The sequence below is a fragment of the Bacillus rossius genome, chromosome 12 (genome assembly GCF_032445375.1).
Source record: "Bacillus rossius redtenbacheri isolate Brsri chromosome 12, Brsri_v3, whole genome shotgun sequence".
Classification (NCBI taxonomy): domain Eukaryota; kingdom Metazoa; phylum Arthropoda; class Insecta; order Phasmatodea; family Bacillidae; genus Bacillus; species Bacillus rossius.
This window is the reverse complement of record NC_086339.1, coordinates 44,065,697-44,085,890: the sequence shown is the minus strand read 5'-3', so window position 1 is coordinate 44,085,890 and position 20,194 is coordinate 44,065,697. Positions and strand designations below refer to the sequence as shown.

The 20,194-nt window shown below is 39.3% G+C and overlaps 1 protein-coding gene across 3 annotated transcripts in view; it reads left to right on the top strand.

Annotated features, from left to right (window-relative positions):
* LOC134537885 (zinc finger protein 883-like) overlaps positions 1-19,067 on the top strand; it is a 200,509-nt gene extending 181,442 nt beyond the window's left edge. For 2 of the 3 annotated variants that reach the window (XM_063378800.1, XM_063378798.1), the window contains one exon: positions 18,174-19,067. In XM_063378800.1, the coding sequence (XP_063234870.1) occupies positions 18,174-18,221 (48 nt within the window). In that variant the 3' untranslated portion in view covers positions 18,222-19,067. Of the gene's footprint in view, positions 1-4,544; positions 4,654-18,173 lie in introns of those variants that run through there. The other variant, XM_063378799.1, reaches the window with a different exon arrangement.
* The last annotated feature ends 1,127 nt before the right edge of the window (positions 19,068-20,194 follow it).

Below are 20,194 nucleotides of genomic sequence, written 5' to 3'. Positions count from 1 at the left end.
TTTCCTTAGGTGTAAAATTTTTATAAAGGAATAGTTTTGAACCGAAACTTCTTCGGGGCGACGGGAGGAAAATTTCAAGGCCGAATTTAAATGCAACGTTTTCGTGAAACATTGTTTTTTTTCCCTTACCTAACTAAAACTAAGTGTATTTGGGAGGGGCCTGAGTGCATATTAGTATTTGAGGTTGGAAATCGCGATAACTCGAGAATGGTGATTCTTAGGGAAAAAAAGTATCGATACCTTTTATTCTAGAGAGTTTCACGATCTACAAATTTTGTCTGATCCATTTTTACGGTAGCGCTTATAATTTCAGAGATATACGTATAAAACAGAAATTGGTGACCTTTGACCTCGAATAAAAAAAAAACGCACAAGCGGGATCGATGGGGACTTTTAACACATCATTTGTAATGACGTATTCAAGACAGCTTGTTGGGAATCAATGAAAACTCAGCATATTTTTTTCGTCTATTTTGTCTGGACTATCTTACTGATGCACCTGCTGTACAGTTCTCTTTGCAAAATAATGTAGATATTATCTTTAAGTAGAGGAGTTTTGGTATGTTGAGAGTTTGTTTGTATTGGTAAATATGGCAGTATGCGTAGCATGCATTATTTTTGGATTGTTAATTGGTTAGTGTTTTTTAAATAAACCTACCAGTCTTAAGACTAGTTTTTCTCTTTTTTAATGTCACTTTATTCTGCTCGTCCTTACTTTTGTGAGTTTTTTTTAGAAGGCTGATTCAGGAGAATTGTACAATTGCTTGAAGTAGCTTGGCTTCTGGGTTGTAGCCGTGTCCTTGGCAAATAATTCACCAACGTTTCGGTCGACATTGCAGTCGCCATCATCAGGGAGCAGTTACCTACAGTTACCACAGCCATAGGCTACAAATTAAGCAAAATATGGAACCCACTCTTTAGAAATCCTCAAAAAATAGCTCCACAGCCAACATCAGACAAATCGCCCCTGATTGGCAAAACAGCCTAGCCAGAAGAAAGGAAGGCTCTGATTGGCCCACAGCAGCAGCCAATCAGGAAGCACCTTCCCCTCAGGCAAGACTATATAAAGGCAGGACAACTGGTAAGAACCTCAGTAGGTACTGCTCCCTGATGATGGTGACTGCAATGTCGACCGAAACGTTGGTGAATTATTTTCCAAGGACGCGGCTACAACCCAGAAGCCAAGCTACTTCAGACAATGGCCGTAAAAGCCTGCGAACATTATGTACAATTACTTATTTTACTGTACTTAAGAATGTTTGGAGTAGATCAGTTACCTTAATTGCAATATTTCGATATTTGATTGAGCTAAGCTGTGGCTGGTAATCTGGCACTCCGCACAGCCCAGGCATTTGTCTTAGTGAAGAAACATGGTGACCGCCCCTATATAATAGTGTTGGAGAGGGAAGGTGTGATGTGCTCTCTTTCAGAACGCTCGCAACATATCCAATCCATCATCGTTATGGACACATTACACTTGACGCCGAATACCTTTTTTCTCACATTCAGCCAACCCCCTACTCAAACGCTGTTGGGGGGGGGGGGGGAAGGGGGGCTTTCACTTGACTCTTCCCGCTCTGTTAGGTGCGGCGGACCGGGATGGGCAAGGCTGCCAGCCTTTCAAGACGAAATGTTGGTGTGAACACGGCTATACACTTTGAAGAAAGAACCGATTTATACACTCCAGCTTAATAACGTTAAATATTTACCGTTTGTAGACATGTATCACAGAAATGCAATTAAAATTTTGGTTAGTTTATGTATTTCGTTAGCTGATATAAGTTAATTTAGACAATTAAAATAATATTAACTTGTTATTCATGACTATAACAAGTAGTAATGATAGAGTATAGTATCAAATTGATGAAATTAATGAAAATAATACAACATCATTTAATTTAATCAGTTTGTAAATTTTACCTTAGGTTATTCGGAGATTTTCTACATGAATTATGCATTGATTTGAATGCTAAATGTAATATTTTGTGAATAACATGTAAAGTTAAACTTTGGAATAAAAAATGAAGAATATTTATTGAATCATAGCATATAAAAATATTCTGTCTCATTTTGCATTCATTGTTAAAATATTTTTCGCATGAACTGTAATTAAGTTACTTAAAAATAACAAATATTGCACAATTTAACGCCTAAGAGATACTTTTAATCGTTTTTTAGAAACTTCGATTAAAGAAGTTCTGGGTTCAATCTCGCATTGTACCAAAATATGTGTATCTTTTTAAATTTGTTTTAGGTAGTGAAAATTAATTTTGTTAGCCACCTCAAATATGTCTTACGCATGCATACAATTTTGTTTAAGAGAAATTTAAAATCACGTTTTGCAGGTAAGAGATTTTTATTTTAATACTCTATTCATAATAATATTTAAGCACTTTTCTCTGTAATAATATTATTTCCCACCTTACCTCGGTAATAAAAGTTTAAGATTTAATAACTTACAAAGAAGATGACAAATTTCAAAGACAAAAAATATATTTAAAAAAATGGAAATGTTCACCTTTAATTTCAAATATTACTAATTATATTATGTGTAATAGCATTTAAAATAATAATTTTAAAAATATGTTATTAATCCTTGCTTATCCTGTATTTATGACTAGCTGCCCGACCCGGCTTCGCACGGCTATACTAATGGAAAAAAATTAAGCCACATCTCCCATTTACAGTAATGGTAAATAAAAAAAATGCAGTGAAAATTTATTACAATGCTGTATAATGTACCGGAGAGAAAATGAATAGCACCGATGGTTTCCCGACTCGTGCACGCAACGTACAACTGATGTACCCGCACTTCGCTACGGCAGTCTACAGGCAGATCACTCTTGCGCCGCTCATTATACATGCCCCTCCTTGTGGGTACGCCACTGCCGCGCGATGCCCGTTGCCATGGAGACGCAGAAGGCATGAACAATGCAAAATCCTGTTCTCATGCAGACAAATACCCACTGTTGCCTGGTCTTAACCACCCATGGGATCTAATTTTAGGAAAATGTCAACCTGCGTAACATAAGGAACATTACTGTGAAGTTTCAAGTCTGTAAAATATATATACTTTAAAAAATGTGCAATTTTTGATATTTAAAGTACCCGCAAAATTTCAACGGTGATGAGGACTGCACTAACAATGAAATAGTCGTTGCCATAGAGACGAATGAAGCATCAAAAAAGCAACAGCCGTTGCCATGGTGATTTCCTACCAAAAACTGGAAATTTTGATATATTACGCCCCCGAAACTCCACTTGGGATCGGATTTCCGCAGAATCCGTTCTTAGTGAGCGTCTACATCACAAAATGAGTAACTATGCTAAATTTCAAGTCAATCGGGTGTATAGTTTTAGAGATCTCGTGATGAGTGAGTCAGTGAGTGGTTTTTCGCTTTTATATATATATATATATATATATATATATATATATACACACACACACACACACACACACACAAGTCCTTGTCAGAATTGTAACGGGAGAGGAAAATTATTGATGGTCCGAAAAATTAAAATTAATTAAAAATAATAAAAATAATTCTAGTACAAGGAAAAAAAAACAATTTAAACACAGAGAGAGGAAAAAAAACAATAGTTTAAGTTTGCGATTTAAAGTATTTAAATACTAATTGAATTCTTATGAGGGTACTGATTGCTTCGTTGTTAATATCACACGGGTGTTTTTTACTTGTATGGGAAAATTAAGAATGATAAGGCATCTAGTGCGTGGCAAGAATGTTAATAGGCAATAGGAAATAAACTTCTAGCGCCTGCGGCATTGTCAACACACACTTCGTACGTGTACTGCATGTTGTATCTAACCCCCTCCAACGCATTTGATTCTAAATTGGACTTTTAGTAAGGATCCCTAATGTTATTGATAGTATTATATAGCATATAGCCTTCCTCGATAAATGTACTATCCAACACTGAAAGAATTGTTCAAATCGGACCAGTGGTTCCTGAGATTAGCGCGTTCAAACAAACAAACAAACTCTTCAGATTTATAATATTAGTATAGATGAAAAACTAAATGTGTTTGAAATTTGTGTTTTCTATATTTTTACTATCCTTTAAATGTGAAGTTTCACGTCTAGATCTCGTGGGGCCACGAACATATGAAATTTTTTGAACCTAACTTAATTATATGGAGTAATGATTTACGAAAGGATCCAGTTTAGAGTGTGACCTAAGTGCGTTTTAGATCTAAGCCTCAACAAATGATCATCCTGTTTTCCAACCATGGCTATAGCTGCGTCTATGTCGCTCAACACCATTGTTTCGGCACACATCACAGTCGTCATCTTCAGGGTGTTGTTATAAATTTCATACTGTACTGTTTAGTTCATATTGCGAGTGTTTCATTGTATGACACCTAGCAGAGCAGGTAATCTAACCATTCTTTGGACACTGCGTTGCAGTAATTATAAACTAAATTTAAAAGAATTAACATTAATAGACCATAATAACGTAACTGTGTGAATAAAGTTTGACTGTCAAAGAAACCTTAAGTGTTTTAGAATCACAATCTTCTTTAGTTCCCAGATTCTCTAAGAACCAGAGCAGCTGTTGCGATGCAAAAGTAGGAAAGCAACTGCCCAAACTTTCCTGACGAGCGAAACAAGCAGAAGGCAACGGACATATCAGTGACTTAAAAAGGTAAGGGAATAATGCACGTCATGCTAAGCTCATAGCTGTGATTGGTAGTCCCGGAACGAAGTAGAAAAGTAATAATATATGCATTCGCTGTAAGTTATTGTGATTATAACTCAGTCCCACTGCACTAATCGTTGCGGGAATTCGGAATTAGCCGATTCAAAAGGAAGCAGGAATGTGAATGCACGTTTTAAAATTTATTCGTTCCCACCGAGTCGTGCATCACGCAGCTAATAAAGGCAAGCTGATGGAGGCGGTGGTGGGGGGAAAGGGGAGGGGCGTCACTAACAAATCACGCACATACGTTCGGGGATTGGCCGGCGACGGACGTGCATGCGCGCCCCTGATGCCCGCGGCTAACCCCCCGGATCGGTATTTATCTGGCCGTAATTTACCGCGTTTATGAACCGTAATGCGTTTATCCGCGCCGTTTATCCCTGCCCCCCCCCCCCCACGCCGCATTATGTCGCACAAAAATAATACTATGCGGCTCTGCCGGTGGCATCTATCTGTTAATTATCGCTGTTAATCAAACAAAGCCCCTGGCATCGGGGGGAGGGGGGGGGACCGGACGAGGCGATGTGTTCAGCCCCGCCCCCCGCCCGCGGCCTGACGTATCCTGCTAATTTGTCGCTAATAACAGAGATTACGAGATGTGGGGTCGATCAGCGGCGGCTCCCGGCAGCCTCCTGGCGCGCCGATGAAGCGGGGAATCCTTCTTTTCACAGACGAGAGAGACAAACGCCCGATCGTGCATCTTCGGGTTTTTTTGATCATTGTAAATAAATATGGCGGTGTTGATAAAAGGATACTAATGGTCAATTAGGTTAGGTTAGCTACATTATAAATACTTTAAAACATTGTGGACGGCTGATTTGGTTAGGACAGCTACATTAAAGATACGGGAAAAAAGCATGAACTTCGGGGAACTTCGGGTTTTGGCTCTCATGTCTGTGAAAAGAAGGCTTCCCCAATAAAGCGCCACGTCGCAACACGTGAACACTTGCGTTTTACTGCATCATCGACCGAAAATACGAGTCTTTTACTACTCGCCAGAGATGTGTAACATCTAACCTCGGTAACGAGCTGATTCACGTGTTCTCGTGTTGCAAATACACTTTCAATATAATCTCTGACACGAAATTTAACGGACGCATGCTCCCATGCTCTTAAGTGCTTATTCGTGGCCATAATAGCGCCTCTAGCGTGAGTGCCAATGTTGGAGGTAGACGTTGTGTTGATCAAAATATGGAAGCTGAGCAATGGCACATTCTTGTAGAAATAACACGTCGATAGCTTGTGCACGTATACGGTGCAGTGTAGAACCTGGAGTTTATATGAAGATTGGATTTCGCAGATGTTAACCGTCGCTTATCGTTAGAACTTCGGTCATTTACCTTTCCACTAGTTGACGTTATTCCACTCCCACTTTGGCCCCTGGTACTGTTCGAGTTTTTCTCTTTGCAATGCTATATCGCTAGTTTGGCAATGCGGAGCGAATGCTCACGTTGCGACCGCGGACTGTCCGGTGTAATGTCTTCGCGGCTCTGCGCGGCTGCGACTCGCACGACGAGCCTTCTTGCCCTTGCGCTCGCTCGAGGGCCTGTCTATACCACCTGGGGCTCGGTTCTGGTTTCCCTACCCGGATCGACAAGTTAGTTGGTTGAAGCCTGTCTGGTGGCAGACCCTGGTGGTCAGTACGTACTGGTGGGGTCTCGGCCTGCTGGGCGGCGGAAACCTGAGGCTAACTTCCTGTGGAACTCTGTCCACTGACTTGCATAGGCAGTTTGCGGTCCGCTGGTCGGACAGAGCGGAGGGGACCTGTCTTCCAAGTCTAGTTCAGATGTCGGGCTCTGGATTGTAAGATCTGTAAGTCGACTCCTATTCTCCCCTGAAAGGGCGCAGACACAGGAGGGGAAGTTGCGGGTGAGCCGGTCTTTGGGCGGGAAAACAGTGTCTCTACCACCTGCCTTCCTGCGCGTGTAAGGCTTGCTTGTGTGTGTCTCATGGGAGCACTCGAACATGTCTTCGTCCTCCACTTCAGTGGGTGTTCCTGGTTGGGGGTCACGGGCGGCTTTGTCGTGTTCTGTTTGTCCGGAAGGACGTGTTGCGTTGGTGGAAGTTAAGTTGTTCAAAAATGACAGTCTCGTGTGTCCGTTCTATCCTATCGTCCAAAGTCGATGTTTGAACCGGTATCTTCAGTGAGACGCCAGAAGTGGAGGGCCTGGTGTTTCCGTGGTGATGCGTTTAAATACTTGACGTTTCTTAGCGTATGCCACGTGTCCGGACGCACGACTCTAGAACCCGGTCTTGCACTCACAGTACGAGAGACACAGCGAGCTCGGGGCGGGCAGCTACCGGAGCAGCTACGTCGAATAGCGAATCATTCGATTTGAAGAGCGAAAGGTTAAATCTAATAATGAAAGGTCTCCGTTAGAAAAGAAATGCAGATGAAAAAACATCTAATACCTGGATTTTGCCTGTTCTCAACAAGGAATTTTATTAAAATGTTGCTAACCTTGTTAAAATACATTAAAAAGGTAATTCTATTTAGTTTCCCAATATGTTATATGACAATAAATGATCAAGTATTAAATAAATATTTAGAATATTATGAGGTTTTATTTTTATTACCTATGAGAATTAATGTAAATTCGTTTGCTAACAAACGTTATTAATTTAATATTCCTTTAAGTAAAAATAAGGTTATATGTATACCTAGTATGAAATAACGAATCCAATGGACTGTGATTGGTATGTTATAACATTATAGCAATGCAATAAAAAATAAAATGTTTATATATATACTTAAATCACAATTTGTATTATTTTTAGTAAATTGTAAATTAAACAAAAAAATTCCACTGCCAACTTTTGAATCAAGTTTCTTCAGCTTCCTTACCACTCACTATATACCACTGCACTACGAAGCGAGACGAAAAATTGAATGAAGAATATGTTTTATAACCGTTGTAATAACAATAAAAACTAGGAATTTTAAACTTTAATTTACTCTTTAGTGTGACTATTTTAGATTAATAAATATATTCCAGGGTAGTTTCAATATCATTAAGATTCATTTGAGACTCCATTACGTTAAGTATGTCCCCTAATTTTTATAAAAGTGACATATATATATATATGTTCATAAACGTGGGTCCGCAATCTTCCTGCGGAAATTTCGTTTCATGGTGCGCTCGCATCATAGAAAAACACTTTCATAATTTTTAAATAACGCGCCCAAAGAAGTATCACTCTAAAAAGGCTAAATACAAATAAAAATTCTGTATGGTCTTTTAAACCTTATACTTTAGTGATTCATATTGAATACTGGTATATATAATTAAAAACATTTATTTATTGCGAATGTTACTAATGGAAATTGTGTTTTCAAACTTTTTCAAGTGTATTGGCATAAGTGAAGTTATGTTCCTGAATGTTAATAATTTTTTTGCATAAAATGTTATAAATTATTTCTTTGTTATTAATAAATAATTAATTAATCTTTTGACGTGACAACGTTTAATAAATCGATTAACGCCAGCTGCACGCACGAAAAAGTGTCCCGTTACGCACATTGTTCCGTTACGCTGTGTCCCGTTACGCACATTGTTACGTTACGCCGTGTCCCGTTACGCTCATTGTACGCTTGCGCCGCATCTATCTCTCTACCACTCGATTGGCCTATGCGTCAGAGGAGAAGAAAGACAGCGGCAGCACACAACTTACATCTACACGTGAATTGTTTCGTCGACTGTTTATAAAGTGAAGTGAAAAGTTAATGTGGTTTTCATTGCTTATTACAACAACAATTTCGGCAATAAAGGTTAATAATTATTCTTGCATTTTAAAAATCTGATTACTAGTAGGGTAAAGTAAGGTAATTTCGTGACACAGGTAATTTCGTGACATTTTTTACGACGTTTGTAACGAAAATACCAGCGGTTTTTTGGAGCTGCATTTTGGTCTGGTAGTTTCAGCGTTCTCCGCTAAATAGTGTGGTATGTATCGTTCGTGTCTTGGAATGCGTCAACGTCACAAAACAAAAGTTTTCGTAAAAGTGAGCAAAGTTTCGTTAAATGTGAGTACTCTTTTGCAGGTTTAACTTCGAATATTCATAAAAGGGTCCATGTACATGGTATGTTAGCATTTAATACACAGTTTTGTAGAGAATATAAACCTCTTACAGTGTGAATAATTTTGTGATTTTGTACTTCTGCATACAGCTGTTATTGCTTATGTTGTTCATGGCGTTTCTTAGCATTTTTGTCCTTGCTAAAGATAAATTTTCAAAGCCTTTAATATGAATTGATCTTGTAAGTTTTCTAAGCTTGTTAGAACAAAATTATTATGAGAGTTTGTGTTGTAAATTAAGTTTACAATAACTTAGTTTCACTTAGAAAGCTAATTATAGTGTGTCACGAAATTACCTATATCACGAAATTACCTATATCACGAAATTACCTATATGCTATCACAAAAATACATTGGCTCTTTTTTTTATTTTTAAGTTGAATGATGAATAAAGCAAGAAGTAAATACAGCAAATATGACTCCAGACAGTTAATTGCAGCTGCTGAATTAGTTAAACAACAAAAGTGTTCACTTTATAAAGCCTCCAAAGAAATGGGTGTGCCATGGAGTACACTAAGAGACTATTTAAAAAATATCCCCTGTGAAAACAGAAATGAACCTCTGCCAAAACTAGGAAGACCATTCGCTCTCACTTCAAACCTAGAAATTAGTCTGTATAATTACATCATAGAGATGCAAGAGTTAGGATTTGGTTTAACTGTTTCTACAGTAAGGAAAGTAGCACATGAACTCGCAAAAAGTGCCGGCCGTGAAAATTTATTAAATTCCGACAGTGAAAGTGCTAGCAAATGGTGGTGGAAAAATTTCAAGAGTAGGTACAACCTCTCATTAAGAGCTCCAGAAAACCTTGCAGCATACAAGGCTTCTATGGCAAATGAAGAAATCATTTGGGATTTTTATATTAAATTAGAGGAATTACTGGACCGATTGGATATCAAAGAAGCACCTGATAGGCTATGGAACTGTGACGAAACAGGTCTTTCGTATGTCGTGAAAGCAAACAAAGTTGTAACAGCAGTGGGAAAGCGATATGTTTATAAGAGAGTTTATGCAGACAGGGGAGAATCACATACACTTTTGGGATGTGTGTGCGCAAATGGGACATAGATTCCGCCTATGATTATTTTCAAAGGTGTCAGGTGGAACGATAACCTAAAGAGAGATTGTTTGCCTAATGCAATAGTGAAGTTCTCTCCAAAAGGGTGGATTAACAGTGATCTGTTCTTTGAATGGTTCCAGTTCTTTGTAGCCTCCATTCCTCCTGCTCGACCAGTCATCCTCTTCATGGATTCACACGCATCGCATATTAACCCTGAAGTTATTTAGTTTGCGAAGAAAATCAGATTTTCTTGTTTACTTTCCCAGCCCATACAACTCATTTTTTGCAACCGTTAGATGTAGGAGTTTACAAATCCTTAAAATCACATTGGGTCAACGTCTTAACTCCTACATGAAGGAAAATCCAATGGAAAATCCAAATAGAACAAATTTTCATACGATTATGAATACTGCCTTTATTGAGAGCTTCTGCACTAAGAACATTACAAATTCTTTCAAGAAAACGGGAATTTATCCATTCAACAAGTGTGCTATTCGTAAGGAAGCTTTTGAACCCTCCAAACTAACGAACAAGCCTCTACCTCAAGAACAGCCGGAAAAGGATCAGATATTGGTAGCTGACAAGATCTTGGTCCTGCCATAAATGTGAAGAGACACCCTCATTAACAAAGGAAAGAGAAAGCGAGACTCAAGTGCAAGATGCCTTACTCCAGTAGGATAAATTACCATCTTGGGGTCAATAAAATACGCATCATTGAGACCTGCCACTTCAACTTTAGATGCTGCCCTACCAACATCGAATCCTGTAATGTCATCATCGAAGGATATCTTATCAACCACAAAGGCTACCCCATCAATGTCCAAAGCTACCCCATCAACTTCCAAGGCTGTCCCATCAACTACTAAGGCTACACCATCAACTTCCAAGGCTGACCCATCAACTTCCAAGATTGTCCCATCAACTTCCAAGATTGTCCCATCAACTTCCAAGATTGTCCCATCAACTTCCAAGGCTGTCCCATCAACTTCCAAGATTGTCCCATCAACTTCCAAGGCTGTTCCATCAACTTCCAAGAATTTTCCATCAATTTCCAAGAATATCCCATCAACTTCCAAGGCTGTCCCATCAACTTCCAAGATTGTCCCATCAACTTCCAAGGCTGTTCCATCATTTTCCAAGATTGTCCCATCAACTTCAAAAGCTTCGACACCAACATTAGAACCGTCCATATCTGGTCCAGAACTTCGCGAATGCAAGACAAAATCAAAGGAAGTCCAAATTCTTGATGAAGATTGGATCTGTGGTATGTGCGGGAACAGTTATTTCAGAGACGTTCAAATAAGAAATGGCGCTAAATGGCTACAATGCTGTTATTGCTTGATGCCTTATCACGAAGAGTGCCAACCTGCTGATTCTGGGGAACTAGTTTTCATGTGTGATAATTGTGCTAATGCTGACATTGAGTTGAGCGATGTAAGCATATAAATAAACTAGACTAAACCTAATTTTTCGAAGGTTATTTGAAATTTTTTTTATGATGAAATGAAGAAAAAAGCAATTAGAATGCATGTTACAAGTTAAAATTATATTATTTGTTATTATAGTTGGTATTTGTTTGAAAATATTTGTATTGTTATTGTATCACGAAATTGCCTAACCCCTATCACGAAATTAGATACCCGTATCACGAAATTACCTGTCAAAACATTTAAAATTTGAAATTAAATTTTGTGTTGAAAATATGTATATAATGGTAAGTATATTACTTATAATGTTAGTATTACACAAATGTTAAACAATATTGCCCAAATACGACAGTAATTGTTGAATAAAACAATATTTATTAGCGAAAAATTAATTTTATCACGAAATTACCTTACTTTACCCTATAATTTCAAGTATTTATTCTTTTATTATTAAAAAAAGTATTATCTGTCGGCGAGTGCAGTAATAATAGGTTATGTTACAATTGACTAAAAAATTATGGTTATTCATATAATTTATGATAGATATTTGATTACAGTTTATTTATATGAAAACTTGTTCATAATTATATTTAAACTTTATAGCTAAACGCCAGTTTTTAAAATTAATTACAAGTCATCTACACGTGAACTGTTTCGTCGCCTGTTTATAAAGTGAAGTAAAAAGTTAATGTAGTTTTCATTGCTTATTGCTACAACAATTTCGGCAATAAAGGTTAATTATTATTGCATTTTAAAAATCTGATTACTTGTATAATTTCAAGTATTTATTCTTTTACTATTAAAATAATAAAAATGATTCAATTTTATTTATAAAAGTATGCAATCATTTCATCAATGTTTTGTTATGACGTTGTCACGTTAAACTATCGTCCGTAAACCAACTTTACAGACAACCAATTTTTGAATTAACTTTCAGCATGTTTATTGATTGCGTGTAAAATTTTAATTGACTAAATTATTGGATGTCATTAATTTAATTTAATTGTATATGGATTATTTTACTCAATTAAATAATTAATTTTATAAATTTGTTAAAATTAATATTGAATACTGCGTATTTATTTAATTTTTTTAATTAGATTGAATTTATACTTTATAAACTGTATTTATAATATCAGTCCAGTCCTTTGATTATTTTATTTATATTATGTACTTATTTCCATTCAAAATGGAATTCAGATTTTTATCACGCCGAGTAGTTATACCTTCTATAAAGCGTACATAAGTACATGCACCCATTTTATTTTTATTTAAGTATGTCTTCAAATGTAATTATACTGCAGTAATATTGACAGACTGACCTTGTAAAAACTAACCAATATTAAAATTAAAAAAATTGGTTGTCTGTAAAGTCGGTTTACTGACGATAGTTTAAAGCGACAACGTCATAACAAAACATTTATGAAATGAATGCATACTTTTATGAATAATATTGAATCATTTTTTATTGAATTATCACTATTTTGTATGGATACAAAGGAGTGAAATGAAATCTACAATTTAATTGATAAATTTACTTTTATTTGCACTCATTAATTGAAATATGTTTATAACTTTAACGAAGAGATTATTTTAACGATAACTTTTATACATGTTTGCTATTAAACTTCTTCCAATCTGTGTTATTCTGTTAAGGATAGGACGATGATAGGAAAAGTAGGAAACGAATGTGAGTGTTTCAAGTTTAATGTGCCTCGAAAAAGTCAAATCGATGGTTGTTCCAATCGAGTGGAAGCGTACAATGAGCGTAACGGGACACAGCGTAACGGGACAATGTGCGTAACGGGACACTTTATCGGACGTGCAGCCGGCGTTCATCGATTTATTAGACGTTGTCACGTCAACAATATCATAAATTATTATAACTAACGATAGTTTACAAAATAATATTTTCAGCGTTAACAAGTGGGGTATTGTAAATCTGGCACCAGTGTGCACCATCACTCCGTGCTGCCATCCAAGAGTGATGCACACTATAGCAGGGGCCACCGAGCGAGGGTGGGAGGGTTGGAATGGAAGGAGGGGGAGGGAGAGGACTACGTCACGCTTCGCTGGTCACGTGATGCGCTGTCAAGGGCCAGCCACGCCCTCGGGTTGAATGAAACACGCCTCGCGGAATCGACGCGACGTTGAATAAATAAGCCACAGCAAGGCTTCACGCATGAATTTAGCACTTAGCAAAATTAAATCAGCGTGTCAAACCAAAAGACTAGTAATGTTCAATTTTTACGAAACATATTTGATGAAACAGTGTACAAAACCGAGGGAGGACATTTTGACTAAAGGCTATTTTTACCAATAGTCATTTTATGTTTTCAAAATATATGCTTGGTAAGAACAGTATACACCTATATTTTAAACTGCACTGGCTTTGCTCACAGTATTACAAATTTACATTATTTTCAGAAGAAATGATATAGTTAAAATAAAATTTTTTGACTTCGTTAACGCCCAGATGTTTGAGCAGATGCGGTAATGATGCCAGTCTGGAGCAGGATGAAGGTAGAGGATAATACGTTTGATGTACATGCTCACAGACTGAAAGCGAAGGACGTACAATATTACACAACTGAACACTGACTCAGTGCTCATAAGTTAGAGTCGTGCCAGGAATGAGGATCGAACCCGTCACCCGGGTATGTGAGAGTGACGCCTTAGCAAACACAGCCACAGAGTAAGGCACGTAGATATTGCTACAATGTGATGATGATGAACTAGAAGTTTGATGTCTCCTCAACATCACAGTCTTCTAAGGGGGGTGAGTTTTCAAGCGGCGAGACGGTGATCTGGGGTGAATCGCTGTTGGCTAACTTCAGCCCAACGATGGTTCGGGGACAGGTGGGAATGCGAAACCAGTAATCTGCAAGTTACACTATGACAGTTTTAATTTTGATACAAAAAATTTTATACATTGAGTAAACATCATTCCACTATGACAGTACAGCTGCTGTGACCAGAGGCATCTATCACTCGACCATTGCCCTAGCAGACTAATGGTTTTTGGTTAATGAAGAACATTTAAAACACGCGAGGATACAGTAAACATTACAGCCTCATATTTGATTGAATACAAACCTGACAATGGCGTCTTAGTAAAGTTACTGCTGTGGCACAGTTCGGGGGCATGTGGCTGGGGTTAATGGAAGAGTATCCTCTACTGAATTCTGCAACACGCGAGGTCAGTGTTTTGCCGTCTATTTCCTCACACGTTTGACGACCCGCTCTCAGTTAATCAAAGCATCAAATAGTAGGAAACGACCAATCAGACATCACCGCCGGGACTATCGGCGTGTCCATTGTGCTGGCCACTCTGTCCCGGGCCTTGTCCGAGGTGTCCGCGCTGATGGTGGGTCGCTCTCCAGCCGCGACAAGGTGGGTCGCTCTCCAGCCGCGACAAGGTGGGTCGCTCTCCAGCCCCGACAAGGTGGGTCGCTCTCCAGCCCCGACAAGGTGGGTCGCTCTCCAGCCGCGACAAGGTGGGTCGCTCTCCAGCCGCGACAAGGTGGGTCGCTCTCCAGCCCCGACAAGGTGGGTCGCTCTCCAGCCCCGACAAGGTGGGTCGCTCTCCAGCCGCGACAAGGTGGGTCGCTCTCCAGCCGCGACAAGGTGGGTCGCTCTCCAGGCGCGACAAGGTGGGTCGCTCTCCAGGCGCGACAAGGTGGGTCGCTCTCCAGCCGCGACAAGGTGGGTCGCTCTCCAGCCGCGACAAGGTGGGTCGCTCTCCAGCCGCGACAAGGTGGGTCGCTCTCCAGCCGCGACAAGGTGGGTCGCTCTCCAGCCGCGACAAGGTGGGTCGCTCTCCAGCCGCGACATGGTGGGTCGCTCTCCAGCCGCGACAAGGTGGGTCGCTCTCCAGCCGCGACAAGGTGGGTCGCTCTCCAGCCGCGACAAGGTGGGTCGCTCTCCAGCCGCGACAAGGTGGGTCGCTCTCCAGCCGCGACAAGGTGGGTCGCTCTCCAGCCGCGACAAGGTGGGTCGCTCTCCAGCCGCGACAAGGTGGGTCGCTCTCCAGCCGCGACAAGGTGGGTCGCTCTCCAGCCGCGACAAGGTGGGTCGCTCTCCAGCCGCGACAAGGTGGGTCGCTCTCCAGCCGCGACAAGGTGGGTCGCTCTCCAGCCGCGACAAGGTGGGTCGCTTTCCAGCCGCGACAAGGTGGGTCGCTCTCCAGCCGCGACAAGGTGGGTCGCTCTCCAGCCGCGACAAGGTGGGTCGCTCTCCAGCCGCGACAAGGTGGGTGGCTCTCCAGCCGCGACAAGGTGGGTCGCTCTCCAGCCGCGACAGGGTGGGTCGCTCTCTAGCCGCGACAAGGTGGGTCGCTCTCCAGCCGCGACAAGGTGGGTCGCTCTCCAGCCGCGACAAGGTGGGTCGCTCTCCAGCCGCGACAAGGTGGGTCGCTCTCCAGCCGCGACAAGGTGGGTCGCTCTCCAGCCGCGACAAGGTGGGTCGCTCTCCAGCCGCGACAAGGTGGGTCGCTCTCCAGCTGCGACAAGGTGGGTCGCTGTGGTCGCGCGTCTCTCGTGCCGCGGTCCTGCCCGCCTTGCGGCTCATTGGCCCAAAACTACTACAAAAATAAAATGGTTGTCTGTAGTCGGTTTACGGACGATAGATAGTTTAACGTGACAACGTAATAACAAAACATTGTTGAAATGATTGCCTACTTTTATGAATAATATTGAATCATTTATATTGAATTATAACTATTTTGTTTGGAGAAGGAGTGAAATAAAATCTACAATTTAATTGATAAATTTACTTTTATTTACACTCATTTATTAAATATGTTTATTACTTTAACGAAGAGATTATTTTAACTATAACTTTTATACATGTTTGCTATTTAACTTCTTCCAATCTGTGTTATTCTGTTAAGGATAGGAAGATGATAGGAAAAGTAGGAAACGAATGGGAGTGTTTCAAGTTTAATGTGCCTCGAAAAAGTCAAATCGATGGTTGTTCCAATCGAGTGGAAGAGAGATAGATGCGGTGCAAGCGTACAATGAGCGTAACGGGACAACGCGTAACGTGACAACGCGTTCCGGGACAACGCAAACGGGACAATGTGCGTAACGGGACAATGAGTCATCCTTTTTCGTGCGTGCAGCCGGCGTTCATCGATTTATTAGACGTTGTCACGTCAAAAATACGCTATTTGAAAACGACTCAAGATATCCGAGTAGGGGTCTGCTTACGAAAAGCATTTAAGAGTTCGCTGAGGGCCAAAAAGTACTTTTGATTTCGGATTATGTTTTTAAACTGTAGTTTTAGAAGAGTTAAAGTGGCTAAAACGCATGTTTTCAGAGTAATTTTTAAGCGTAAAGAAACCCGTACATATTCTTGAAAGCACTTAGGAGACTTGCATTATCCCTTTATCATCATTTCTCGGCCATACAATGTTACGGTCACCGCTCAAAGTTCAAAGTTGTCCTGTGCACGACGAGAAGACTGCGCGCCAGTCCAGAGGCGACACCGCGCTAGAAGCACCAGCGAGCGTCGCGCTTATCATCCCGCCTCACTAACACACATACACCCCTGACGAGGCGGGTCTCAGGCACATCCACAGACCCACGGTCAGGCTCTACTGTGACATTGTCTACTCGCTCATCCAACTCCAGTCAGGTTTCAAGTAAAAGGTGCCGGGGAAAAACCGTCAGGACTTGTGAGCGCCCTTACAATGGGAGCACCCGGGGAAAACCCGCTGACCCTGCACGAAACCAGCAAGGTTTCCCACTTGCGGGAACAGCGTGTTTGACCCCGCAGTGAACCGAACCCAGAACGCCTGGCGGGGGTGCATGACATGACCTCTGAACCACCGTGCGGCTCTTTGATACAGAGTGTCCACTCTCAGTTGCAGTACGTACAGAGAAAATGGTGCACACTGTTTCCAGTTTGGTACTACCTGTCTTATTACCTATTTAAGATATTTTTGTATGCCATTTTTAACTTTAATAAATCTTTTTTATGCGATAATTTGTTGATTTTTATACTATAGTAAAAAATGTAAATTTTTTATTTTTTATTTTGAAAAATAAATTCAAAGCTTAACACGAAATATAGTGTATTTCACAGTATTAACTATTTATATTTTATTTGGTTTTAGTTATAAACATTGATTTATCTTACGGAATCATATTTTTTTAAAAAAAATATCTTAAATAAATATAGCAGATATCAATTTTCTTATCTCTTTGGAAATATTAGTACAAATAGAAAAGAAACGAAAATGGTTTGTGTTTAATACGCTCTTAAATTATATCCGCACTTCCATAACTTTTTGGTGTAACTTATTTCTACCTGATAGGCAAGTCTACAAGATATACATTTATATTGTTTATTTGTATGTTTAAGTAACAATATGAGTGATTAAGCAGAGTATCGAACTCATTAATTTATAGATGTTAGTGTACCGTATTAACCCCTTAACCACCTTGCCAGTGACAGATACTTAAGTAAGAGGGGAATACCAATTTCGTAACTTAATGTGAATTTAATTCGGGAGGGGAAGGGGGGGAGGGGTTCAGAATAAATTGAAATGTACTGGTAGTAGTGAATTTACTGTGCAAAATTTTTCACTTTTACAATGTCGTATGTGTGCACATAGGCCTACAAGTTCAGTGTATTGACAAAAAGAACACTATCATTACACTTAATGTATGTGAAGTTTTATTCATACATACATATGTGAAATAACATATTGGTTATTGTAATAAAATATTAAATATTGTAATAAAAAAGGTTTACATTCGTACATTTTTACAGAAGTCTGTAACACAAATTGTTTTTCTTAAAAAAAATTGTGTAAAATAACACGACATTAATATAAATTGACCAAACCTTTCTATATTAAATAAAATAAAATATATGTTTTGTAGGTGCCGGACTGGGTGCTGAGTCATCCCTGTACATCCACACTGCGCTAGGCGATGGTGAACCACAGCGGCATCATATCGCAAGGAAAGCCCTGGTCTGGACATCCCAGGAACCCCCTCATAACAGTCTGCGTACCGCCACTGTTTATTTTAGCAGTTATGTGTTATATCATTATTATTAATATTTCCGTAGAAACTTACAAAGTAAAATAGTGTTATGAATTCATGCGCATTTTTAAATAATATACATTTTTGAAAAAAAATAATATTAATAATGTTTAAAAACTATTTCAATAAAAAAATTAATGTCTTCAGCTAGTTTATACTTGTTCTTACCACGGCTAAACTACGTAGAAATTTAATCTTAAGTTATTCTGTTTAGTAAGTTTTGTAGAAAAATAAATGGAAGAAATGTTAATTTATTACAACCAACGCAAGCAAGACGACGTGAAAAATGTTATTAATCGTTTTAAGTATATAAGTTTAAGTATTACATAAGCTAAATTAGCAACGTATGACGGCTAGTTACTTTCATAATTTCAAACAAAACGGCGTTAACTGCCTTGTTTCTTAAATCGACGTCTAATAAAAGTCCATGCTTGCGAAACTGAAATTAAAGTCCCTTGGCTTTCGAGGTTGAGCCGCGCCAAAGTGTTGGATCCATTGCTTGGACGGGCTCGACCTCGAAAGTTATGCCGAAGGTTTTCCTTCATGTTTAAACGTAGCGCCTTGTAAATATTCTTTGTATTGTATGTGTATTTGTTTATCATGTAAAGAGTCTTGAATCTTGTTTCTACTGGCAAAAGAGCACTGTGTGCTGGAGAGCCACTTTCCCAATGTATGTATGCAATGTACCTAAAGTGATGTAATAAAGACTTTTCAATTGTGACCTCGAAAGTCGAGATGGTTCATTATACGAAGACCGCAGGCACCTGCAATATGGCGAATGACATGACTTGCACAAACAAGCGAAGCGCATTTCATTTTTGAGAAATTACCTTTGTTTGTGACTACATTTGCTCATAGAGGGTTTATAAACTTTCATTACTAACGCTTTTATAGGATGTGCAGATACGGTGTAAGTTCTCAATGTTGTTTCTGTTTGGATGCTACGCTTCTGCCTGGTTCGAAATATTTTTTTTAAGCGTAGTTCATCTATTATATGTCAAACGTTTACAATTTTTGTATGTTCACAAAAATAAATCATACTTTGATTCTACGTGAGATTATAAAGTAACATTTCTGCCTCCATAACCTGATGAAATATTAATTATATGGTTTGAGCATGAACCATGGCACTATAAGAATTTTGAAAACTTAAATTCAACCTCCCTCAAACAAAAGAATATATATGATACTTATATAGCCTGCAATCAGAGTTTAACTTTCAACATAAATTTTAATTTGAGAGAAAATATTTTAAATAAACCCTGTTTAGGTAGACCAGTGGATTTTTAGGTTTGCAATCGATTTTAAATATATATTTTTAAGAAAACGTAATGCTACATAAGTAACTAGTGATCAACATTTAGGGAAAAAAAATATGTACAGAAAATTTTCCAAACACTTGAACAACATTGGCGGTGTGTAAATGCTTTGCTAAGGGACATTTGTAGCAGTGTAGAGTCGAGACAGCAGAGCCAACACAACCTGCGGTCAGAAGTAGTAAGGCCTTCAGACTGCCCAGTGCCCTCTGGCTGCTCATTTATAATTTAATTAGCTTTCGCGTCTGTCTGCAGTTAATTTCACACTCGGCTGCACACGAGCCGGTCATTTCTTTGTAGCGGGTTTTAATTGGCTCGTGGCGCTGCGGGGTCTGTCAGGAGAGTGTAGCCCTGTCACGTGACTTTTTTATGAAGTCCACGTTGTCACGAAATAAACTTGAGATCCTCGCTGGATAACTCCACAAAACTTCCTGGAAGTACTGTTGGACAAAACCTCGCTTTATACGCATGGTAAGGTCCGGAAATTCCCAATGCTTAGCTTACTAACCACGCAAGAAACACAAAATAATGATGGAATAC